Source organism: Brassica napus, chromosome C5 (genome assembly GCF_020379485.1).
Source record: "Brassica napus cultivar Da-Ae chromosome C5, Da-Ae, whole genome shotgun sequence".
NCBI lineage: Eukaryota > Viridiplantae > Streptophyta > Magnoliopsida > Brassicales > Brassicaceae > Brassica > Brassica napus.
Genome location: NC_063448.1, coordinates 11008052 through 11033494, shown reverse-complemented (window position 1 = coordinate 11033494; position 25443 = coordinate 11008052). Strand labels below are relative to the sequence as shown.

At 40.5% G+C, this 25443-nt stretch overlaps 4 protein-coding genes across 7 annotated transcripts; 2 read left to right on the top strand and 2 right to left on the bottom strand.

Annotated features, from left to right (window-relative positions):
- Window positions 1-69: 69 nt before the first annotated feature.
- Window positions 70-1784, bottom strand: LOC106411591 (protein TRIGALACTOSYLDIACYLGLYCEROL 1, chloroplastic). Of its 2 annotated transcripts, none has more exons than XM_013852377.3 (3): window positions 1624-1784; window positions 1260-1353; window positions 70-1184 (listed from the first exon to the last, which is right to left on the bottom strand). In XM_013852377.3, the coding sequence occupies exons 2-3, from the start codon at window positions 1310-1312 to the stop codon at window positions 173-175; spliced, it is 1065 nt and encodes a 354-aa protein (XP_013707831.1). In that variant the 5' UTR covers window positions 1313-1353; window positions 1624-1784; the 3' UTR covers window positions 70-172. The 2 variants fall into 2 exon arrangements, with proteins under 2 accessions (XP_013707831.1, XP_013707833.1); XM_013852379.3 differs by having other exon boundaries at window positions 1260-1375; window positions 1624-1748.
- A 6129-nt stretch (window positions 1785-7913) lies between these two features.
- On the top strand, window positions 7914-9742 carry LOC106412421 (protein SHI RELATED SEQUENCE 7-like). 3 transcript variants are annotated; one of them, XM_013853343.3, is made up of 3 exons: window positions 7914-8260; window positions 8374-9036; window positions 9273-9742. In XM_013853343.3, exons 2-3 carry the CDS (start codon window positions 8382-8384, stop codon window positions 9656-9658), a joined length of 1041 nt encoding a protein of 346 aa, XP_013708797.2. In that variant the 5' UTR covers window positions 7914-8260; window positions 8374-8381; the 3' UTR covers window positions 9659-9742. The 3 variants fall into 3 exon arrangements, with proteins under 3 accessions (XP_013708797.2, XP_013708796.2, XP_022558712.2); XM_013853342.3 differs by having other exon boundaries at window positions 7916-8260; window positions 8377-9036; XM_022702991.2 differs by lacking the exon at window positions 7914-8260 and having other exon boundaries at window positions 8277-9036.
- An 813-nt stretch (window positions 9743-10555) lies between these two features.
- On the top strand, window positions 10556-12932 carry LOC106413538 (transcription initiation factor IIF subunit beta). Its single transcript, XM_013854297.3, has 6 exons — window positions 10556-11825; window positions 11985-12096; window positions 12168-12295; window positions 12413-12460; window positions 12579-12716; window positions 12809-12932. The coding sequence occupies exons 1-6, from the start codon at window positions 11538-11540 to the stop codon at window positions 12899-12901; spliced, it is 807 nt and encodes a 268-aa protein (XP_013709751.1). The 5' UTR covers window positions 10556-11537; the 3' UTR covers window positions 12902-12932.
- Window positions 12933-13085: 153 nt separating this feature from the next.
- Window positions 13086-14656, bottom strand: LOC106415558 (purine permease 14). Its single transcript, XM_013856307.3, has 2 exons — window positions 14414-14656; window positions 13086-14303 (listed from the first exon to the last, which is right to left on the bottom strand). The coding sequence occupies exons 1-2, from the start codon at window positions 14451-14453 to the stop codon at window positions 13222-13224; spliced, it is 1122 nt and encodes a 373-aa protein (XP_013711761.1). The 5' UTR covers window positions 14454-14656; the 3' UTR covers window positions 13086-13221.
- Between the last annotated feature and the right edge of the window lie 10787 nt (window positions 14657-25443).

Genomic DNA, 25443 nt, shown 5'->3' with positions numbered 1-25443 from the left:
GCATGGATGGCGAGACAGGCTTGAAGGAAGAGTAGGATGAAGATGAATCATTTTTAATGAAGCCTTTACTCATTTGAAACCTTTTCTTAAGAAAGAGTAATTAATTAGTTTACTAAAAGCGATCTAAAACACACATGTTCGAACTAGATCAGAAAGACAGAAAAAGAGTGTGTCACACACAGTTCTTTAAAGAATCTCCGGCACCTTGAAAGAAGAAGGAAGAAAGCACAAAATCCGCAATAAAGATTCCGACAAGAGACATAACAACGGCAGAAGTTGTAGATTCTCCAACACCTTTAGCACCTCCAGTAGTAGTCACTCCCCAAGAACAGCTAATCACCGATATAATAGCTCCAAACACCTGAGATTTAATCATGGCACTCACAATGTCCCACGGTCTAAGCGCTCGATGAGCCGAGTCCATGATAATGTTAATACTAATCCCATAAACCGCATCAGAGAGCAGAGCACTCGAAGCCATCCCAACAGTGAAACACATGAGCGTCAGAAACGGTAGAGCCAAACACGAAGCGATGACTCTCGGTGTTATCAGATAATCAATCGGGTCTGCTCCTAAGACACGAAGCGTATCCGTCTGCTCCGAGACTTGCATTGTCCCTAGCTCAGCAGCAAACGCGCTTCCCATTCGTCCAGCAACAACAATCGAAGTGATGACTGGACTCAGCTCTCTAGAGAAGGCTAAAGCCAAGACGCCTCCAATGGATCTGTTGAGGCCTAGTCTAGTAAACTCTCTAACGAACTGGATAGTGAAAGCCATGCCAACAAACGTAGAAGTCAGGAGGCAGACTCCTAGAGACTTGGGTCCGGTTCTCTCCAGCTGCTGAAGAGTGTTTCTCCAGTGGATCTTACCCTTCAGTATCCGGAGAACGACTTGTCCTGCTATGATGGGAACCGATAAGCCTCTCCAAATGTATTTAGAAGGTGACCATTTGCTGAACAGAAGCTCAGCTTCTGGAGAAACCGGCGCGGTGTTTTCAGGGGAGGTTTCTTCTTCAAACATAGACATGGATGGGTGCGCGTCATTAGCATTCAAATTCACATATAATCTCCTTCCCCGTGTAAGGTTCGAAATCCCCAAAGGATGGTTTTTTCCAGTGAAACCAAGTTTACAAACTCTTGGGGGTTTAATACCGATGGCAGAAGCATCACACCTTGGAAGAGTTCTGCAAGAATCCAATATAACATATTGGAATCAATCTGACAGTGAAGCAAGCAAAGGAGAAACATTTTAAGATTACCTATGAGGTGGGGAACTCAAAGACTGATGATGGAGACAACACGTCTTCATCATTCTTGTCTTCTTCCTTAGGAGCTCACTGATTCAATTCCCAGCTAGTAAATCGTGACACGAAACCTAATTAGCATGCTAACTTAAGCAATATGACATAGAAAATCCATAATCAATTTTGAATTGATTTATATCGCAGATCCAAATCGACGCTAACGATTCCATAACTAAGCAACACTTCCTGAACAATTAATCAATCAATCTATAAGGCATTCATTTTCGAATTCAATCTAATACTTCGAGATCCGTATACTTCGAGTAACTACTAGTGGAGAAAGTAGCATGTATGAATTAGAATCTTCAACAGAACTTACGTTTAGAATAGAAACGAAGAGAAACTAGGAAGCTAAGAAGGTCGAAGAAGATGAATTCATCGAGAGAGGAGAAAGTAACAGAGAGCTAACAGTCCCAGGCAAAGAGGAAGCAGCAGAAAAATAATAATCTGGGCCGTAAAGCCCAATACCTCTTACAATTGAAGTGTGGACTTAATGCCTTCTACATATAGCCCGTTTGTGTAAATTTTTTTTTTTTTTTTGCGACCGTATGCATAGATGAATAACCAATATTTCAAGGAAAATATATCATCATTATGTGTGTGAAAAGAGAAATGGTGGTGGTCACATGACTGAGAGTCTTTGTAACCTTTACGGAGACAACAACGTTATCTTTTTGTTCAGCCGGTCCGTTCTTTAAGGGCACACTCTCTCTATAATATACGCCTCTCTACGTTTTTATGTATTCACATTTACCCTACTCTACACTACAAACCAAAAACATTACTTCTCCTACAAAAAAAAAAAAAAAACTGATTCAATGAAATTGAGTACTCCATTTTGATTAATAAATAGAAGAAAATAAAAGGAAGGTGCATACTTTTATATGTTATGAATTATATAGAGAGTAAGCATATGTGATGTGGTGCATGTGCATGTGCATGGGATGGGGAGATGGGGCCCGCGGGCTGATGAAGGCCCATAAAGCTAATAGAAGAGGAGAGAGGACCACGTGGCCGGGGGGGCTAGCTAGTTCTACAAGTGGAGTGGATACTAAGAAGTAGGAATGAGTTGAATCTCGTGATATCGCACTGCTTCTACTATTGGCAATGCAGTGTTGCTTTCATCTAGGGTTTCAGAACTAGCCCCTCTTCCTTCCTTTTTTCTCACTTTACATCTCTCACCTATCCTCCTACCACACCACTTATGTTCCCTTGCCTTCTATTTTTTTTTTATAATATCTCGTGTAATATCGTATAAGCTAGTTAAGGAATTACATTTTCTTGATATATATATATTATATATTTCCAATTTATGGTTTTTATCCTCTTTCATAATTCGTGTCTTTGATTATCTAGCCAACGATTTCTAGAGGGAGTCTTCTCTCCCCCCAACATTTAGTATTGGATTCAAAATTTATATTTGATAGAATCAATATTTACAATATATGAACAACATGTTAAGTTTAGCTAACCGTGTTAGTAAAAAGAAACTTAATTAAATATCTCTTCTTTCGTACTAAAATGATATTTAGCATGTTCTTCATATAATGTGTATACTAAGATTGTACTAAGAGGATAGTTGAGGTCGAATTTTAAAGTTTTACGCGTATTTACATAGTATATACGAATAAAGTTTCCATATCTTAACTTTAGCAAGAAGCTTTGAGTCACTTCCTTACTTTTTTCAGCAAGACAAAAAGCCATTCGTGGCGGAAAGAGCATAATTATATCACTTAGCTTTAAGCTAAAAAACTGACGGTCACAGAGGTTTTGATCAGTCTTATGTTAATTTTAACAAAATCTACATTTATCTATTTTCTTGTTACGGGTTGGACTTTTATCACGTATCTCTCCATCTTGTTGTTGTAATAATTTATAGAGATTAGTGTATATTATGTAGTGGCCGATAAGAAAATGTGTATCTATCAAAAACCAAGCTACAATTTGGGCTAATTATGTATAGAAACAAAACTGCACTAGTTTTATATTTTTAGGAAGAAAAAAATCAATGTTGGCTAAGGTTTTTGGTTAGTATATACAAACCCTATCATTTCTTAATGATAATCGATAATATAATCTAGATATGTACATTTATATTCATTTAAATAAATATATTTTTAGCATTTAGAAAGCTGATGTAGTTCCTGAGGAGGATATTGCCTTGTAACTGTACAAAAGGGGACAAATACAAGAAGCAATTCTCGTCGAAAAACCATTCTGGATGCTTTTGCGAGATGAAATGCCGGTATGTAATTAGACTAGATGGGTTTTGTTTACTCATGCTATCCCGCAATATGATTTTCTGGTACAGAATTCAATGTAGAATAACAACATGCGATATGATGCACAAATGGAATTTGAATACATCATGTATCTTGTGTGAAACCCTAATGAAATACCATTTGCAACTATATAAATGTCATATGTATCCCTTCTGCAGAATAATTATGATCATGTCAAACAAATAAAACTATCATCATACAAAATTAATTTTTATCACTAGACCAATCTCTTTTATATCCTCATATTTTAAACATCATAGCCATTAACAATAGAGTTTCTAGCTTGGACACATCCTACGTTAGGAAACTCTTTCATTGTTATAAAAAAAATTATTAACATGCCACAGTAACATGTGTTCGTCATCAATGCTAGCCAACTAACCCAAACAAAAACGCATGTATATACTATATACTAGCTAGCAAGGATAATGATTGACTTCAAGTTTAAACTTTCAAGAGCGAGAGACAGAGAGATGAAGCCAAAGGTAAGCGTAAGGCTCGAGAAAGAAAGACAAAGACATAATAATTGGGATTTCTCTTCGTCTATAAATTTCCCCAAACAAGTCATGCATTCCTCACTCTCTACTTGCCTTTATGTGTGTACAGTGGCAAAGCCAATGAAGTAGCTGGGGTCAGCTGACCCCTGTCAATTTTCAAATTTAGGTTTATATAGGCACATAGTTGTAATATACATTAATAAATTTGTACATATTAATGGTTTAATCCTTTTATTAGTTGTTGAACTTTCAATATTAGAGACCCCTGTCAATTTTCAAATTTAGGTTTATATAGGCACATAGTTGTAATATACATTAATAAATTTGTACATATTAATGGTTTGATCCTTTTATTAGTTGTTGAACTTTCAATATTAGAGACAAAGCTTTCCACGTCGGATGTTGGAAAAATTTCCAAGTAATATATAAGATAAAATGATCATTTCACTTATCACCATTTGATTTTAAGTCAGAAACATATTTAACTTAACATGATGTAAGAGCTCGATCCAAACAATCCAACCCCACGGCCGGCTCAACACTGTTAGGGGTCCTAGGGAAAAAAAAAAATTACTGTCTAAAATTTATATGTAGATAATATTTAAAATATTTTAAAATTTTAATCAGTAGTATTTTGTATATTTTGTAATGAAAATAAAATTATATATATCAAATAATTGTGGGCTCTTTTCAATTTTATTTATTATATTTATAATTTATATATATAAAAATATAGATTTATAAAAAAATGAGCCCTTTAATTATTATTATACGGAGGAACACGATCTTGGGCTCGGGGCGGTCGCACCGCTTGTCCTCCTAGTGAACCGGCCATGTCCAACCCAATCCACATCAATCTACCTCAATGTTTGATCTTTTTCCGAACATTACAAAATTAATGTTCAAAGAGCTATCATCTCGAGAGAACGTATTATACACAAATTCTCCTATATTGGATGTTGCAAAAAAATTTAAGTAATATTTAAGATAAATAAACCACTCTATTTATCACCAATTAGTTTTAGTTTAGAATCTCATCTAATTTGACATCCAATACTACGTAATTTTGACTTCGATAGATTTTGTTTCTAACTCCACCACTGTGTGTATATTGACAAACCATGGTAGGATCATGTGATTATGTTCCGACAATCATTTACAGTTTAACCACTAAACATCGCGTATATGCTATATATCATTAGAAATAATTTTTCAACGCACGCAATATAGTATATAAACTATCACCGGGAATACATACCTTTCTACCGTTAAGAAGAAGAAATGTGAAAGTTATTGATTGGTTCCTCGTTAATACAATACGAGATGTCTAAACACAATCTTTACCAGTGGTTTCTCACCATGAAATTCTTAGCCAAAATATTAGTATATACATTATTATTATTATTATTATTATTATTATTATTATTATTATTATTATTATTATTATTATTATTATTATGATTTAATTACGAATAAAACTCAATCCAAAATATAAAATCTATAATTTTGAGATATCAAACCCGACAATTATAACATATATATTTTATAATATTTTGAAATTCTTTGGTTAAATATTTTTAATGAGGTTGTTCTAATAGCACTAAAATGGTGATGCCTATGGTCAAGAAAACATTGGGAACTTTCATCATTAACCCTTTGAAGAATATATAGTACAATCTCATTACCTACGGTTCTAATTTACAAGACAAGTTATTCCTAAGATTCTTGATGGTTTACATAAACAAAACAAACAAAAAAACTAATGCATGCTAATTTGAAACAGCAACAAAAACTTGCGGTAAGTGTGAGAATGAAAGCCAGACAAAAAGAAGGTAGGAAACGTCTGTACAAACTAAATAACACATTATTTTTAGAGAATTTTTATTTTATGAGTCGAGAAAATAAAAATAGTATCTAGTGGTACTAAAACTAAATGACATGCAATCTTAAGTTAACATTAATTGCGCCGCTTAATCACGCGGTTCCAACAGATCAGACTACCCGGATTGGATTAGCTTGTTTAGTCTCACTCTCACGCCGATCAATAGATGTCTGTTTAACTTTTTCTCCAATAGTTTATAGACTATTATGATATCGCCAGGGTTAATTATACGAATCAATAAGCTCACGGATTTAACTATGATGAATTACAATCATATCAATTGTACGTCTTTAATAATTTAAAACCTCTGAACCATTTCATGGAGTAGTTTGGTTGGAGAACGTAGTGGATCCTATCCATCCGTTCCTTGCTAATTATTACCCGTGATCTAGAACTTAGACTATAGGGTTTGCTGTCAAGCACACCCACTAAACAAATTGAACATTTATATAAATATTTTGTTTAACCGCATATTCACAACGCTTGTTAGTTTCAATTATGAAAACACAGTTACTCTTATTATTGTGATTATGGTTACATTGTATTCTGATAAGCTCATGAACGGTATTAATAAACTCCGCGATATATATAGACATTTTGCTGGACTTCAGAAGAATCCCGTTTGATAGTTAAGCTAGTTCCGTTAAATATCTTAATGGTATACAAACTAAAGGATAAACATGTGAAAATATTAATGTTAGTAACGTACCAAGTGATCGAAGATAGTTGTACTCGAAATCTATAAATCTTACGATTAAGTAACCTTTTAATATTTCAGCCAAATAGTACCTTTGCGGCGTCCTATCTCAGTTAAGCAATTGAATCTGTTAATTATTGAAATAAAAACGCACGAGGCAGCGTTTGAATAGAATAAATATTCCATCACATCAGCTAAATTATTTCAAAGACCGTCTAATCGCTCTCTGATTAAGCGGCAACTTTTTTTGTATTTCCGACAGAGAGTTTGTACTACTTTGTACAGGCAATGAATAAGTAATTATCTAAATTTTGAGTTATTAACTAAAGAAACAACATGTTTATGTATTATTCCGAGAATATTTGATAGACAAAAATTAGTTTCATACGTTTAAAATACATGTAGTTTATTTAGTACTCGTATCGATCGAGAACATTACTAGAAAATCCATTAAATTTTAATTAAAATTTGCAAATCAGGATTTTGAGAGATGTGTATATTCTTCTATTTCGGAGGATTCCGATTAAACAACAAAACAAAAAAATTATCTGAAAAATTAGACAAGGGGCTTTCGTAAAAAAAACATTGGAAACAAGGGGTAAAACTACGAGGTAAAACTGAAGACAGCGAAAGTGGAGTGCGATATGAAAAAATGAATAGTTAGACACGTGGCGCTCTGTTTACCGTTCGGAAGAAAGAAATCAACGGCGCAGCAAAAAGTGTGAGCTGTTTTTTGGTTGTTCTGCTGTTAAATTTTTTTATTGTACTTCGTTGTTCTAAATAAAATCGTAGAAACATTTGGATTTGGATATATTATTAAGACACTAAAGAGACAGAGAAAAAAGAGCAAAAGAGTAACTAGGATCCCAATATATAATCGAATGATTACTCAAGAAGAAATTACTTAAAAAATAGCGTCTAGTAAAACTATCATTAACGCAGGATTCTTAGTACATGGTTCTTACCAGAATATAAGAACCCGAAAGTTAAGAGTCGGCTCTTAAATCTCTTATTTAAGAGCCGACTCTTAGCATTTTCAGTTAAAAATTAAGAGTCGAGTTCTTATATTCCGTTAAGAGCCCCGTCTTAAGAACCCCGTTAATGATGCTCTAATAGTTCCAGAAAACAAAACAAAACATATTTATTAGGCTATAGTTTAGTTTGTCCATAATATACACACACATGTATTATATATATATATATATTATTTATTTATTAATCTTGTGCAATATTTATTGTGATAGGGATTCATTGCAACTGGGCTACAACTGTAGAGAAAGTGCCCCATTGAAGAAGATCTTCATAGTACTCTCTATCTCTTAACCCTTCCCCCACCCCTCTCTCTCTCTCCACTGAGAAAACAGCAGTTACTCGAGTTCTTGATGAGAGAGACCGAGAGATAAATAATCAAATGTCTTAAATGTCTTAAATGATTTGAACAGAAGCAATAAACCTTGGCGGCGTTTGCAGCAGTTTCTTAAATTTCCTTACCATCATTACTCTCTCATCCGCTCCCAGTTTCACTGCTCCTTTCAAATACCTAACACATCTTCAAGTCTAGAAATTAATGAGCTAGGGAGCAAAAGAAAAAGAAGAAGGTAAACTCGAATCCCCAAAAATAATTTATTTCACAAACCCCTAACAGAGTCTCATAAATATTCTCTCTCTTTTTCTCTCTCTCTTTTCCGTGGCGTGTGTTTGTGATTGGAAGTAGAAGAAATGGCTGGATTGTTCTATCTAGGAGGTAGAGATAACAACAAACAAGATCATCATCATCAAGACAAGGATCATAATGAAGACAGGAGCAACAATTATCTTCATCTATATAAAGACGAGATCTACAACAACAACAAGGGTTTTGAGATCTGGCCACCCCAATATTTTCAGCAACAACAAGAACAACAAAACCACGTCGCTCCTCCTACAAATTTCTACTCTTTTGGTATGGTTCCAAGTGGTAGCAGCCATAACAATAACCGGAGTAGTAATCGGAGTTTGTATTTCAACGTCGTCTCCGACCATGAGCCGGTGAGATCGTCCACGGGAAGGTTTACGGTAACTAGGCAAGGAAGCATGAATTGCCAAGACTGTGGGAATCAAGCCAAGAAAGATTGTCCTCATATGAGATGCCGTACTTGTTGCAAGAGCCGAGGGTTTGATTGTCAAACCCACGTGAAGAGTACGTGGGTCCCTGCTGCTAAACGCCGTGAGAGACAGGCCCAGTTAGCTGGTTTGCCAACTAAGCGGAGCAGAGAGGCTAGCTCTGGCGGTGGTGATGATGATGATGAAAGAGAGGGCGATGAAAATGGAGCTCAAGGCGGTGGTGGTGGATCAGCTCTTGCTTGCATCCGTGTAGTCAATGCTAGCTCTTCAGGTATTTTGAGTTTTTAATTAACTAACCTAATTTATCGGTACCTGTAGTGGAACATTAACTTTGTGAGATCATAAGAAGATGTAATTTTGATTGTTTAGTCAAATATCATTTGAGTGTGAATGAAGTTTTTCTTTACAAGTATTTGGTTTTATAACTTTTATTCGATTATATGAACTTTATATTAAAATACGTGTTATGTTTGGATTTATAGTAATTTTCTTTTTTATTGAATTTAGGGTTTGAGAGTAGTCACTTACCACCGGAGGTAAGTTTACCCGCGGTTTTCCGGTGTATGAGAGTCAGCTCAATTGATGATGAAGACGAAGAGTATGCGTATCAAACGGCTGTGAACATCGGAGGTCATGTGTTCAAAGGCATTCTCTACGACCAAGGTCCGTCAGATGATCACCGTTACAGTTCAAGCCCTGCTGCCGTAGCCGCAGAAACCTCTCAACACCACCTTAACCTCTTGGCCTCAGCCTCTTCAGTCGCCACTGCAACCGGTGTGACCGCGAGTAATATTAATAACGCATCAATTGACCCTTCTTTGGTTTACACTGCAGCACCGATCAACTCTTTTGTCACCGCCGCTACATCCTTCTTTGCATCTCCTAGGTCTTAAGATTTAAATGTTATGTTTTTAAAACGTTTGTTATTACTCTTATAATTATCAGAGGACTACCAGTACCAAAAATTATTATTTCAAGGGTTTTGTTGTTGTCGGACAACGTGGTAACTTTCGTACCTAGCTAGGGTTTGTTAGAGTACTGATTAACATGCACATCGTACGTTTTCTAGAGATAAATGATCGATTAATTATTATATATTTTCTTCTGAGAAAGAGGATATTATTACAATTAAGTTGATGTCAGAGTTACAAGTCTGATCTTCTGCTTGTTCTTTTTAATGTTTAATCTTCCCAATGCGATCAGCATAACTCTTTCTTTTCTATCAACCATTTTAATTTTCTTATAAATTCTTTTAATTTTTTGTAAGCTAGACCTTCTGTATAGAATAGGGTTGGGTTTGATAATGAATTAGCTTTCTGGCTGGTGTTGAACTCGAAGCTGCTTTTTTCCAGTTTATCCGTTTGCTTGCCGGATCTAAACAGGACTTAACTAGGTTTCGTGTTCAATTGAGCAAACAATTTCAAATCTACTTATATGAAATTCACTTTTATGCTGCCCAATCCAATTTCCACAGAGTGAAACAGTAGAAACCATCATCAGTTCACAAACTCATATGAGACATTTTTACATTTATGCAAATATTAGTTCTTTTATTCCAAAAACATGAAAAACAAATTCAAGGGTGGATTAAATTATGTAAATCAAGTCGTATCGTTCTATGTATTGTTTTTTTTTTTAAATATCGAAAGTTTAACTATAATTTTTCCAAGTGTCGGCATAATCAAGTATTCCAAAACATGCTTGAAATTCAGTGGATGAAACAAATTAAATCAGGTTCCTCATCTTTGATGGACAATATATAGCTACAAGTTATCGTTCGTTCCTACATGGAGATGAATCTTCGAGACTTTGATCGACACGATATATGTAGTTACAGTTTGTCACTCGCACTTGGAGATGGCGACTTATTGCGGAAGATCGGAGTTCACAGTTAATTAGTGTGAAGAAAAACGTCAAAACCATTTATGAGGTCTGAGAACATTACAATACATGTGAAGTACTAATTGTTGTGGATGAATTGTAAATGGATAGTATGTTATATAAGTTTCATATCTACTATAGCTACTAGTCTGCTTCTCTCGACATAACTTGCATTGATTTGACTATCGACTTGGTTGTTGATTAAACCGATCATTTTCATATACACATGTTTTTTTTATTAATTTCTGGTTAGTAGATTGTTCGAAGTAGCAACCCTCCCCTGTGAATATATAGGCTTAATAGTTAATATACAAGGGTTTCTTTTCGTTTTAGAAGTATATATTTCAATTGGTACCATTAAAAGGTTTGTGAAAGGAGCATTTACTTTAAAATTATTAGAGAAAATGTGGAGTATAGCCCTATGTTTGAAATAAAAGAAATGAAAGGAGTCAAGAAACATAGTAAAAGTCAATGGTCAAGGTAAAAAGAACATAGAATTTATAAAACATAGGGTTTTTGTTTTATGCATCTCCTACACAACATCTGTATACCTAATTCGACCGGGGCTGATATGACATTTTATTCATCAAAACCCTCTTTTCGTAAAGCAAATAAACAGTTCCTCTTTACATATCAAACAACGACCATTTGAAAAAGTGTGATCCTTTAAATTCAATGATTTTATTTTCTCTCTTTTTTCGTGTTTGGATAATCTTTTAACAAAAATAAAGGCCCCCGGCACGCACTATAACTCTATAAGTAAACCCATAGAAGACTTATTGGGCCTCGTGTAACCTATAAAGGTACTTACTCTTTTTGTTGGGCCGGCCTCGTGTAAACTATAAAGGCACTCAACCTCTCTCTCTTCCCGCTTTCACAGAACAAGAAACAATGGGGATATCCGAAATGCAGAAGAAGAAGAAGATCCAGAGAAAGAAACTGCATGAAGAAGAGAAGATTCTTTCAGAGGAGATAGAACGATTGATGGAACTAGCGGTGGAAGAGTTTCAAGAACTCGAAACGGAGAAAGCGGACGAGATGGTTTTGCTAATGAAGTGTCCACCAAGGGTCGACAAGGCGTGGCGCCAACTTTCTTCTTCGTATTCTTCTCAGGAACTTGTTCTTGTGGCGAAGTATAGAGAGTCCGTCGATCTCTTGCTGCCAGATTTGTCGCCTGAGGTAATTCGATAACACATCCCTCGTTCTGTTTTAGGTCAGACGAACTTGGGAATCGCGTCTTGCTCAGCTTGATTCTTGCTCTTCTTGATGCATGGGTCAGTGTTTCAGGCAAACATCTCTTTATTCTGTTTGATTGGGGTTTTTGGCGGTGTGTTTTAGTTGAGAATGGAGATGGCTAGTGCTGAGCTATGTAACATTTCGAAGCTCTATTCTGTAAACAAATCCAAAGACTTTGTTGGTCCAGTGAGTCTCTTCTCCGAATCAAATCAAGGTCTGGTCTTTTTCTTTGGTTTTCATATACTTGGAATTATTATTACTTGATACTCTACACATGGTATTTAGGTAAGCTTGCGGTGGAAGGAACGGTGACGCATAAACTCGATATGAGACCCCATGATTGCATTGAAGAATACGGAAAGCTTTTACGTCAGAGGAACAAGAAACCTGTGGCTGAAAATAGACGTATTCAGGTTCTTTGTTGTAACTCCATCTATGTTCAAGTTAATATGTAGTCTTGGTCATACCATTTAAAAAAAAAAAAAAAAGCTAATTAGGTTAAACTTCTTTCTTTGAAATCACTCTTAAAGGTTATTGATGATCGCCGTGGAGAACACATGATGCCCAAGCCTCCATTGGTAATGCTTTGCTTCTCTTCTCTTTTGGTTCTGTTATGTGATAGCCTCCATTGGTAATGCTTTAATTAATTACTTGTAGTTCTTTGACTTATATATGGTTCCTGCCTTCATGAAACAGGTAACAGAGAAGCTTAAACGAAGGGAAAAGAGGACTAGAAGCGACCGTAGTGAGGTGGAAGCAAAAATGTTCCAACTGTTTGAAAGAGAACCGAAATGGACACTGAGACAGCTTGTTATAAAAATCAACCAACCAGAGGTATATGCTCTCTCTTCTTAAGACTCGTATCCAGAAACAGCATTACATGTTATCTAAATCTTGCTTGAAACTCTGTTTGCTTTTTTTTTCAGATATTCTTGAAAGAGATACTCAAAGAGCTTTGTGTGTATTCAAGGAGTGGTCATTCTTACGAGCTTAAACCAGAATACAAGAGGAGTACTTAAGAAGGCACAACTGGGGTTCAGTAAACAGGCATCATCAGATTATTTTTTTTGTGTACAAAAAATAAAATAAAAAGGTTGTAAAAATTGGAGCTTTTCTTTTTGAACAGGTAAAGACTAAAACTTTTGAACTATAATGTGAAAAGGCATCTTTCATGAGGTTGTTATTTTTTTTTGTTACTTTAAGTAATACACACTTCCAAATATTTATTTCACCACAAAACTTACAATGTGAAGACAAAATATACATTTAGCACCAACTCACACAGAGAAACAACACGGTTTTAACAAAACAAGTAACCTTTTTGAAGATCGCCGCCACGTCAGTAGCTAAGATTCTCTTTGTGAAGCCTATAGAAATAAGCGGCCGCACTTAAGGAGGCTGTGACCAAGGCGACACCTTTAAAGACATCAAACTCATCGTTCACGTAGCCAAAGAAGATCACCACAAGCACCGACACGATTGGCCATGTAATGACACTGATCACGTTAGCTAAGACGCTCGAGACGGAGAAGACTAGTCCGACGATCCCAGCCCAGTAGACCTGCCACGCAACAACTTGACCCACCATAGCCATCACGTACGCACCTTTCCCTTTCGAGAAACCATTCATGTCCCTCTTGAAATCGTCTTGCTCGCCCTCGATGAGAAGACCCGCGGCTGAGCTTATCGTAGCCACTAGGGAGGAGATGATCAGGACTTGGTAAACTGATGCAAAGCTTGGGGCTTTGGTACGTTTGAACACGTTTTGAATGACACAGAGGAGGAGAGAGAAGTATAGGCTGGAGATTAGAGCAGCCAGTGAGCCTCTTCCGTTGTTCGCCTCCGCTTCGTCAGGCTCGCCGCCGAATGAGGAAGAGAAGGTGAGAGCTCCGGTGGCGGTTGCCAGGATCAGTGAGGTGATAATCCAACGGTTGAGTTTGATCTTGTTGATGAAGGCGGCGAAGATGAGAGTGAAGAAGAGCTGCGTTGTGTAGATGAGCGTGAAAACCCTAAAGGGGAGTTCGAGCTTTGCCTTGGCGGAGAATCTTCCTTGATTCGACCAGAGGATTCCGATGAGACCGGAGAAAGATATTATGTACTTGGTTGAGGTTCGGTCGGAAGTGGTTGGAGATTGCTGTTGGTTGTGTTTCTTGGCGGTGAAGATATAGAAAGGGAGAAGGAGAGGGAATCCAACGGTTTGGAGGAGAGATTGAGTCCAAACGCCGTCGTTTTGATGGTTGTACTTGTCGTCGTGGTCAATTTGGTCGTAGTAGAAGTTTTCGAGGATGTTAGCTATGGATTGACCTGTGATGACGAATATAATGCAGAGGATAATGGTTGGCCAATGGTTGAGTTTCCGGTTCGAGTTTCCGAGTGCGATCAAATCTTGCTTGGTATAAACTGGTATACGCACAAATGTTTCTGCGAAATCAAGAAGAATAACAAAGATTGAGAATCAAATAGAACAGGAATCGAGGTAATTTAAGAGAGAGTAGTGGATAGTGAGATTATATTTGGGTATATAATTTTACCTTGTGGCTTGGTTTGAATTGGTTGATGATTCTTGGCCATGGTTTCAGATAGATCTGTGACAGATCTTGGAACTGATCTCAGAGATTGTACATAAGTTGGCTCCAGTATTCAGAGATTGGATGTATTTGGATAATGCTTGGGAAAATCTAATGTGTGGTGTTTATTCTGTACAGTGAGGGGTCGACCGAGACAGTGCCACTAGCAGTGTACTAGTCAATGAAGTCGGGGGATATCAATGCGATTTAGCCTTCTCGTGTAGGGTTGTTTTTGCTCCCGCTCAACCATATCAACTTCATGAGAGGATATATAGATTACTATTCTTTCTCTCATGAAATTGTAATAATTCATGAGGAATATACTTCAATCTAAGTCATTTATCTAGATCTTTTTAATCTTTACATGAAGAATTTGTTTATTGTATATGTCTCAACCTCGAAATTTTGATAATCTTTAACATTTCAATGTTAGCTGAGTAGCTCCATTGCCAAAAGTGTTATTTTCTTCTTATAAGTAAAGAATAAAAAATGAAACATCTAACCAAAGTCATTTTACCATATGTTTTAGATACTAGATACATACTGTAACTGTAACACTTTATCTTTTTTTTTTTTGTTACTATACTGATTCTACACCCACTAAATCAAGATGTGCTGGTGGTGGTGCATATTAACGTATTTCCTGGGCCATCCACACTTCCTTTTCGTCTAGTTGGTAAAAAGACCATTCAAATAAGAAATATTTACGCCCATTCATCTTATGAATTACATTCTAAGGCACTTTGGTCTAAGTGGACACTTTTTCTTAGTGAAATGTCTAGCTTAACCCTCACCTCTTAGTGAAAGTGGGTTTCATTAATTCTCTAACCAGAACAATTGATTTTCCTAACTAGTAACAATAAAACAAATAATATATTTTCAGATATTTTTTACTTGAAATTTAAAAGAATCGATTTCTCTTTTTTTCATTTTGTAGATTCCAAGAGACAAACCCTAGTTTTATCTCTCCCCCGACTTCTTGTAGATCTAAAAACTGCCACGAAACGGCTTGGCCCACCATAGCCATCACGTACGCACCTTTCCATTTCGGGAAACCATTCTGTTAAGCTAGATGGGCTTCCACCCTAAAACCAATTGGTGATAAGTGGAGTGGTTCATCTATCTTATATATTACTAAAGATCCCTTCCAACTACCGATGTGGGACCTTTGTCCCTAATACGCCCCCTCGAGATGATGGCTCTTTAAGCGTCAATCTTGGAATGTTTGGGAAAGGATCGAGGGCCAACTTTGGGCCGGGTCGATGTGGATCGGGTTGGACTGCGTGGATCGGGCTCTGATACCATGTTAAGCTAGACGGGCTTCCAACCTAAAACCAATTGGGGATAAGTGGAGTGACCCATCTATCTTATATATTACTTAGGATCCCTTCCAACTACCGATGTGGGACACTTTGTGTCTAATACACCCCCTCGAGATGATGGCTCTTTGAGCGTCAATCTCGGAATGCTCGGACAAGGATCGATAGGCCAACTTTGGGCCGGGTCGATGTGGATCGGGTTGGACTGCGTGGATCGGGCTCTGATACCATGTTAAGCTAGATGGGCTTCCAACCTAAAACCAATTGGTGATAAGTGGAGTGGTTCATCTATCTTATATATTACTAAAGATCCCTTCCAACTACCGATGTGGGACCTTTGTCCCTAATACATCCATCTCCCTCTCCAAACCGTGTTGCTCCCCGGCGATGAGAAGACCCACCGTGGAGATGAGCGTGGCGACTAAAGAGGAGAAGATTAAGACTTCAAAAACGGACGAGAAACTCGGTTTAGTGGTTGGTTCCGTGCGTTTGAAGATATAGCTGTCGAAGACGTTTTGGATGTTACAGAGGAGGAGAGAGAAGCAGAGGGCGGCGAACAGAGCAGCCCATCCGCCTCTCGCGAACTTCTCCTCCCCACGCTCTGGCTCGCCGCCGAACGTGGATGAAAAGCTGAAACCTCCGGTGACGATGGCGAAAAACAAGGAGATAACGACCCATCTATTGAACTTGATTTTGTTGACGAAACGCGCCAAGATCGGAGTGAAGAAGAGCTGCGTTATGGAGATGAGAGTGAAGAGGATAAATGGTATCTCGAGCTTTCCCATGGCGGAGAGTCTTGCTTGGACCGACATGAGGATTCCGATGCAGATGTAGATGACTGCTAATGATTTGTAGTGGAAGTTGTCGGAAGTGATGGGAGGTGTTGGACCCAATTTCGGTCAAAACATTAATGGCCGCGATCAAAGTTATGGGCCTTAAGGAACCGAAGCCCATAACAAGCAATCGAGCTCGAAAGCAAAGGAGTCGAGGTCCCAGAAATTGCGGAGCAGCTACGGAGATCACGAAGTCGACTTACTATATAGAAAGGAGAAGAGACATGAAGAAAGACACGTGGAAAACCCTAGAGAGAACTACACACTATAACATCGATCTTGTTTCCTCCCAATGTTAGACTCTTTTCTTTACGGTTCTCATTTGTATCACTCGATCTAGTTCAACTCATTGTATTCGATCTTATTCATCAATAAAGTCCATTTTTACATACTGGAAACTGTTTAACATCGTTGTGTTCTAAAGATATTGTTGCCTACATCATTTGTCTTCCCTAGATCAAACTCCGATCACTATCAAATACTTAGTGTAGATTTTAGGTTCTACATTTTGGCGCCTACTGTGGGGAAGATAAACAAAAAAACATCTTTGCTAAGAAACCGATCTAAGTTTCCTAAGCGCGACTATGGATCCCAACCAACCTCCGGAACCACACCCTCAAGAGTCAACGACATCGATCCTATCGGATCCCACTCGGGGACCGAAGTGACACCAACTGGGTTAACGGGAGCCAATGACGCGACCGGAACAACCCAGACACAATGAATCCCTATCGCGACTTCAAGTCAAGATCGATCTCTTCCGATCAATCAGACATCGATCCCATAATGAGTCGGAGCTCGATTTTGGAACCGTCCCAGGGACAGACAATCCACCGATGACCTGACCCGATCTCAATCCAGAACAATTTCGCCGACCCCTCTAGCACAAACTCGAGAAGAAATGACCGAACTTCGAGGAATGCTCTCATCTCTGATCGACGAAATTCATAACCAAAGGGTCGCCAATCAAACCATCACTAACCGACTAGACCAGGCTGAGAGGGAACTCGCAGAGCAATGAGCTGCAAACATTCGAGAAAGAAATCAAACGCCCCTCGATCCGTTAAGAGCGACGTCGAACCCCCAAAGCACTGGTATGTTCGGTACTCCAGAGATCCCAAGCGCTCGATCGCACGCTACACGGGAGAAAACTCACAATGACCCCCACCGCAGGGCATGACCCACTGAAGCTTAAGCTACATTGGATTGGACAAAATCGACACCGGGCTCCAACGCCCACGAAGCACTCCGATCCAATTCCAGAACGGATTAACGGAAAGACTGGGAGAACCGAGAACACGGATCCCGCCGTCGAACCATTCGATCCCCAAAAATCGAACTCCATCCGCCACGAGGACCTTCCACCAAGCGGGATTTGATAACTCAACAGAACAAACTCGGAGGCATGATCTTCGCGGTCCCGTCAATATCGATCCCCAAAGGGAAGACCTAGGGATCCCGAATGAAACCGGAGCGTTTCAGAATTCTATCGAGAGGAACGATGCCGAGCTTAAAAGGATACATGCGATCGTGCATATGGCAACAAGCTCTGCCCTAGATATCGACATGGTCATCGAGGAAACCAGAAGGACTCCATTTACAAACATAATCGCCAGCGTCAGGCTGCATCACGTAAGGAAGTTAAAATTCCTTGAATATGCAGGAAACACAGACCCAAAGGCCCACGTACGAGCCTTCCGTTTGGCAATATCCAGAGCACACCTCACTGACGACGAAAAAGAGGCAGGCTACTGCCGCTTCTTCGCCGAGAACCTCATGGGGGCCGCCCTCGAATGGTTCGCTGGACTAGAAGAAAACTCGATTGACAATTTCACTCAGTTGGTATCTACGTTCCTCAAACAGTATTCAGTCTTCATAGAGACAAGAGTTACCGAGGCAGATCTTTGGAATCTCAACCAATCACCTTTCGAGCCGTTGAGAGCGTACATAAACAAGTTCCAAGAAATCAAGGCCAAGATTTCGCATCTGAACGAGGTCGTCGCCGTAGCAGCGTTGAAGAATGGCGTCTGGTTCTCATCCAAATTCAGGGAAGAACTAGCAGTACGAGCACCTATCTTGTTGGATGACGCCCTACACCGAGCCTCTTACTTCGCCACCCACTAAGAGAAGGTCGCATCCTTAAAAGAACAGTATAATGCGAACAAGAATAATGCGGCTAAAAAGCCTACTACTCCTAAGGAGCTGGCGATCAAAGGACAACATTAATATGCAATAAACAACTCACCGTAAAAGTCTTCGACGTACGACCTCAGCAAATATTGTGCCTTCCATGACCGCAAAGGCCATTCGACCAAAGAATGTTGAGCCGCACTTCGCAGTCAGAACGAAAATAAGAAAACCACTGAAGAAACCAGAGAGGAAGAGGAAGAGCCAGTAACTCCAAAATCCAACCGAAAAACCAAAGTCTCGATAAACAAAAGAGGCAGGGAGACCGAGCAGGAATCGCCAAGCTCCCCACCCCCAGCTCCGAAGGAAAGAGTCGACATGATTTCGTGGGGGACAAACACCAACACATTCGACGAAATTAGGAGCCAGACCGAAGGGAAGATATGCTTCGAGATCACAGTAGCGATCCGTACATTGGAAAATCCCGATGAAGCTACTCCTCCTCCGAGCATCACTCAGTACAACCCAAACATGAAGTCTCCTTGCGGAAAAATCCCCAACTTCAAGCAAAAGAACAAGATGACCAAAATTCGCGAGCTACTGGAAAAATCGATTGCCCTACAGATTCAGAAAAAAGACTGAATGTAGACCCTTAATCACAATCTGTCTGGGGGCAGAGACACAAGAGACACTACCGACCAGCACTGGCTAAAAATGGAATTTTCTGGCCCACGACAAAGGCAAAAAATGAATCGACTTCATTTACGGAGGCTCCAAGTTCTGTAATTCGGTCAACTCAATCAAAGCGTACCAACGGAGAGCCTAAAACAATGTAGGAGTGAGAGAGAGCCCCTATCAGGTCCCGATTATGAAATCACCTTCGACGAAAACGAGACCGCAAGTCTCGATAAAACACACGACGACGCTCTCGTGATACGACTCGACGTCGGCGGTTGCGAACTATCTCGAGTAATGATCGACACCAGAAGCTTGGCTGATGTCCTTTTCTACGACGCGTTCAAAAGAATGGGATTCACCAAATCACTCCTAAAGCAAGAACGAACACCCTTCATCGGGTTTGCATGAGAAACCACCTATTCCCTCGGATCGATCAAACTCGCGGTAACCGCCGGAGAAATTAGGAAAATCGTAGATTTAATTTTGATAGACCGTCCAGCTCCGTTCAACGCAATCCTTGGGAGGCCTTGGCTATATAGCATGAAGGCAGTTCCTTCAACATATAACCAATGCCTGAAATTTCCAACCCCGAAAGGAGTCGAGACTATCACAGGAAGTCAGAAAAGCTCCAGCACATGCTACCTCGCAAGCTTCAAAGACATCGAGCAACACCCTTAGTCAAGCGGCCAAAACCAAAAACAAATGTACCCATGTACACGAACCACCGACCAACAGACCCTGTCTCAGGGAAAACAATTGAACTACGTTATGACTTGATCCCTCGACGAGGGTACGTAGACAACTCACGACACGACTCCAGTCACCCTCCAACCACAAAACTCAGAATGAGCATATCGCAACACCCGAGGAAGAACGACACAACAATAATAAACTGCCTTCTTTTTACAAATCTGTAACGAAACAAAATCCGGCATATTAATAAATATAGCTCTTTGATATTGCAGTTCGAGCATATCAGATTTCCTACATCTACAAACTGCAAAACTATAACAGTCGACCGAAAACCGAGACCCTGATCAAGTCTTTGGTTGCCGCCAACGAGCGCGACAAAACTAGCAAACAAAACCTTTTGTTACAGCAAAACCATAGATGAAAGTATGTACAACAAATCGACTCACGGCCCAAAAGATCGGCCTCGCATAAACACAAAAACTAAATAATAACAGCAAACAAACCGGGACTCATGACCCCCTCTTTATTAAATAATAATTAATAAAGCAACAAGAAGCAAAAGGGAAAACAGAAACAGAAAAACCATAAAGCTACTCTTCGATGCCAAATTCGCCATCCTCGAACTGACCACCTGAGCACTTCGTCACATCGTCCGCCGCAGAGGGAACCTTAGCAACGAAATCCTCTGGTAGATCCTCCGATATCTGAGGCAGATCGAGCTTCCCAACGGAGAAATCTGAAACCGCCATCACATCGAGCTCGGACCCGAGCTCGACCTCCTTCGTTCAAAGTCGCAACAACTCATCCGAAGCCAGAAGATTGTTATTCATGATTTCTTTCAAGATATCTATGTTCGCCATAACCTCCCTAAGACGAGCTTCACAATCAGTTGCGGCCTGCTTCTTCTCCCACTTCTCCTTCAGAGATACCAACACGTCCAAATAGCTATCCACCAGACCCTTTTTAGCGTCCTAAGTCACGCGACGAAGGTCATCAGAGAACTTATTAGCAGAATATTCAACCTTCGCTTCCAAAAAGGAAACTTGCTTGAGGGCCGATTTCCTCTCGTTACTCACGACTCACAGACGAGCTTCGAGCGAAGCAGCCTGATTCCCCAATTTCTCAGCGGCGGCCAGTTGAGCGACATTGGCACGCTCTTGATCTTGAGCCATCTTTAGACCAAGCTTCAGCTCTCGAACGAACTTATTTATCTCATAAAGCTTGTCAGAGCGCGGGACGTCCTGCAGACGTTTTTCCAAAGTCGCCGCGAACTCGTTATTATCCTCCATGGCCTGAAACATAGCAAATCAGCACAGACAAAACGAACCAAAAATTCGACAAGGATCGAGTGTCAAAAAGAACGACCTTAGCATGAGCCACATCCATCTTCACATAAGCCTCATGTTCCGTCATATTTCGCAAAGAAGGAAGTGGACTCCCATCAGGTTTGAAATACCTCACCAAGTGAGCAACACTGTCCGAGTCTTCCGTAATAGGGCAATCCTTGGAGTGTGAGAACTGCCAATGAAACGGTTTAGATACGGCCGCTTCACCCGAAACACCGAGACGATGGTCCGAACCACTCGTCTTCTTCGGGGGGGGGGGGGGGGGGCGGTCACGCCCCTCTGAACCTGTTGGGCTACTCGACTTAACACGAGCAACAAATTTTTCACCCTCGAGGTCCTTGGCCTCTTGGGTTGAAATCCGCAGAAGTCGGGTCTCCTCACGAAGAACTTCTGTGAGCGCTTCGCTCACGTCTCCGGATCGAATGCGTTCCGCATTAGCACTACCAGTTCGAGTTTGCACCCTATCAGACTCGCGAGGGTTAGACCTTCTCGAAGCCATATTTCTTTGATAAGCAAAAATGAAATTGAACAAAACACTACGGTAAATCCTATAAACAATGCGAAGCTTTATAAGGATCAGAGCTTCGTCGTATCTCAACGACCCTGAAGAAGAAAACGTAAAACCTTCTTCGACAAATACTTTTTCGAAATAGATTCTTCCTTAAGAAAAGCTTTGCGGAGGAAACACGAGACATCGGGCAAGAGATCTAAAAGGGTCACTACACAGCGACCGAACGCGTGTTCCGCTCGGTCGCTACGTAGCGACCGAACGTTCATTCCGCTCGGTCGCTATGTAACGACCGAGCTCTTCCGAAACGTCGATACGACATTAATCCATGCATTTTTTTCTACCCTTCGATGCTATCTCCCGAAGACCATAGCAAACCCTTTTCACGTTCCCCGCCATTCTAAGTTATCGATCAAACTATACCGTAAAAACCGCGAAAGTTCGTTCTTTATTGAAAGAAGCCGTAATAAACGCTTCGAGTCAGAAGACGGTCCAAAGGGACCAAAAACATGACTCGAGGCCCAATTTACGATTTCTTAACCAACAGCCCGTGAGCCGCATGGCGGTTTACGCTTGGTTCGCAAGGAAAGATAAATGTCAAGTTTCCGCGGATAAATACGAAATTTTGAAGATAATTATGAAGATCGGAAAAAATGGAATATCTCAATTTTTATGCTATGGCGGCTTAAAGGAAGAAGGGGAAAAGCGTAAACCGACCTAGGAGCCAGTATATAAAGAGTTCTAGGCGAGAGGCATGGTAGAGGACTTTTCTCAGAGCAAACTTAGCACTTAGAGCAATTAGGCAACTTTCCGTTATTGTTATACGAGCTGCGACTCAATTAGGTTTAGCCGTCTTAGGGTTGTTAGAACTAGGAATCTCGCCGACAGCTCTCGAGCCCAGGCTTATACCTTGTTGTAAACGCTCATACGCAAATTCGGAATAAGACTTCTCTTTGCTCTCTTTTTACAATTTCATATAATTTATCGTTGATATCTCGTGTTTTGATTGCTTAGCGTGTGGTATTAGCAGATATCCGGGACCTCAGGGAAACTAGGGTTCTCCTACTTTCCTAATTTAAACGAAAATCGACTGTGCGAATTTCAGTTCCCACAAGCTAAGGAAACAAAGATATCCCAAAACATTATACTTATCCATTAAGAATATCCGAGGTATCACGATCAAAGGTCGCAGAGAACAAAAAGATATTTAACAAAAAAAAAAAGAAAAATTTAACTAGAAGCGGTATCATCGGGGACAGACGACCCCCCAATTTGATCCCCTGAATCCTCAGAGATTTGAGGAAGATCGAGCTAAGAGATCGACCAATCTGGCACGGTGGCTGAAGCGACGAGGTCCTCACAATCCTTTTCCATCTCCTTTAAACAAGCAAGCTATGCGTCAACGGTCAGGCCCCCGTCCTTGAGCTCGTTCAGAAGATCAATATTGGCGGTCACTTCTTGCAATCAGATCTCGGCACACACTTCCTTCTTCTTGCTCGTCCACCTACCCTTCAAAGATTCAAGGATCTCTCTTTACCCTCTCGACCTCGAGCGCCGCGATTTTCGCCTTCTGAGCAACCACCTGGGTTGTAAGAGCCTCGTTCTCCTAGTGAATTCTCCTCCAATCCCAAGTCAAAGCCTCAATCTTCTCGGCATCCTTCTTCCCTTCTCGCTTGGTGACCTCGAGCTCCTTCGAAAGCCTCTTGATCTTGGAACCAATGCTCTCGATTTCCTTGTCGTTTCGAGAAGCCAAGACGTGGTCTTCCATCACCACACTGTATTCATTGAAAGCTTCCATCACCTGAGAAGAAATCAAGACAAGCAAATAAGAACCTCGAAGCAAACTTTCAAAGAAAAGAAGGTGGGAAATGAACCCTAGAGCTCGCAACCGCAACCTTGGCGTAAGCCTCCTTCTCGGCTGAGGAAGCAAGAGATGGAAGACGGCAGCCTGCAGACCTCATGCGACCAGCGAGGGAAATTAGGTCACCTTGGGCCGCAAACAAAGAACCATCTCCCTCAGGAACAAACCTAGGACGAGATAGGCCGGGCAAGGCACCCTTCGACGACCGGCGTCGTTTGCTAGTTGCCGCAATGGTTTCGTTCTCCAAGCTAAGGCTCAACGAGACTGGAGATCGCCTCTCTCCCAAAGCGTTTTCATCGTCGGAGTCGTGAATCGAGATCAAGGGAGATTTTCCAGAAGCCTGGCCCTTCGACACAGACCCGGAAGTACGGAATGACGACCTCCTCACGAGTTGTCTAGTTAATCGATCCGAAGACTGGACCTGAACGGAAGGAGTCGCTATGAATTCATGGGAGTGTTCGGCCTCGTCATCAGAACCCCCAACCAGAGGGGCCCTGTTGATCCCCTCCAGCATAGCTAAGACAGTTTGAATCCAAGTTTGGTCGAATGAAGACCAGTTCGAACGACCTCCCCGAAGAAACCCGATCAAACCACGAATCCCGTCTGACATCGAAGAGCTTCCGAAAGGAGCTTAATCGATCAAAGAAAAATGAAAAGTTAAGCCACCCGCTTTCCAAAGAGAAAAATCGACACATAGACCAAAGAAAACTAACCGATATTCTCGGCCCAGCTCCGAGGAAGCCGAGAGAAGTCAAATTCACCCATAGATGCTCGATCCACCTTGAAAACAAAAAATTGCTCACGCCACTTCTCATCGCGGTAGGGGATGTCCTCGATGACGTGGAGACCTGGGCGCGGAGACACAAAGAAGGTACCAGGGTTCTGCTGGTTCCGCTTCACCAGAACGAGCTGTCGGAACTCACTGAGGCCAAAATAAAGATCTTCCTCCCTAGCCCTAACCAAGAAGGCGACAAGATACCTAAGAAAGTTTGGGAGGATCTGAGTAAGCGATAACCCAAGCTCCGCCAGAATCTCAAGTATCGGCTCCGAGACCGGGAAGATAAGACCACATGAGTGAAAGAAAGAAAGATAGGCTCCGCAATAACCTTCCTGTACAGTTTCGGGAGTCTCAGTTGCGCCGGCCGAATCGAGAGCGACGACACGATCGACCCCATACGTCTTATGAAGATCCTCGAGATCATCGGGTGTAGTCGTCAGACGAGGGAAATTGAACGATGAAGACATCTCAAGTTCGGTGATAAGGAAATTTTAAGAGCAGAAGAAAAACGAAGAATGCAAAAAAGGATTGACGTGAAAATGTAAAACCTCGCGTATTTATAGCAATCCTAACGGCTCTATCGGCATCCCCGAGAAAGATAATGATGACCTAGGTTTTGCCCTAGCGGCGGCTGATATAGCCGTTACATCTTTTTTCAAAAATAAAAAGAGAATGAAATTTACGCGCCAAACAACGGTTTCCCAAGAACCATCAAACTAAAGTCGCATCGGTTATCAAGCGACAAAACCCGAATTGATAACTAACCGCCTCTTTATTCTTTTCGATCAAATCAAAAAAGACTGGGGGACAAATGTTGGATCCAATTTCGATCAAAGCGTTAATGGGCCGCG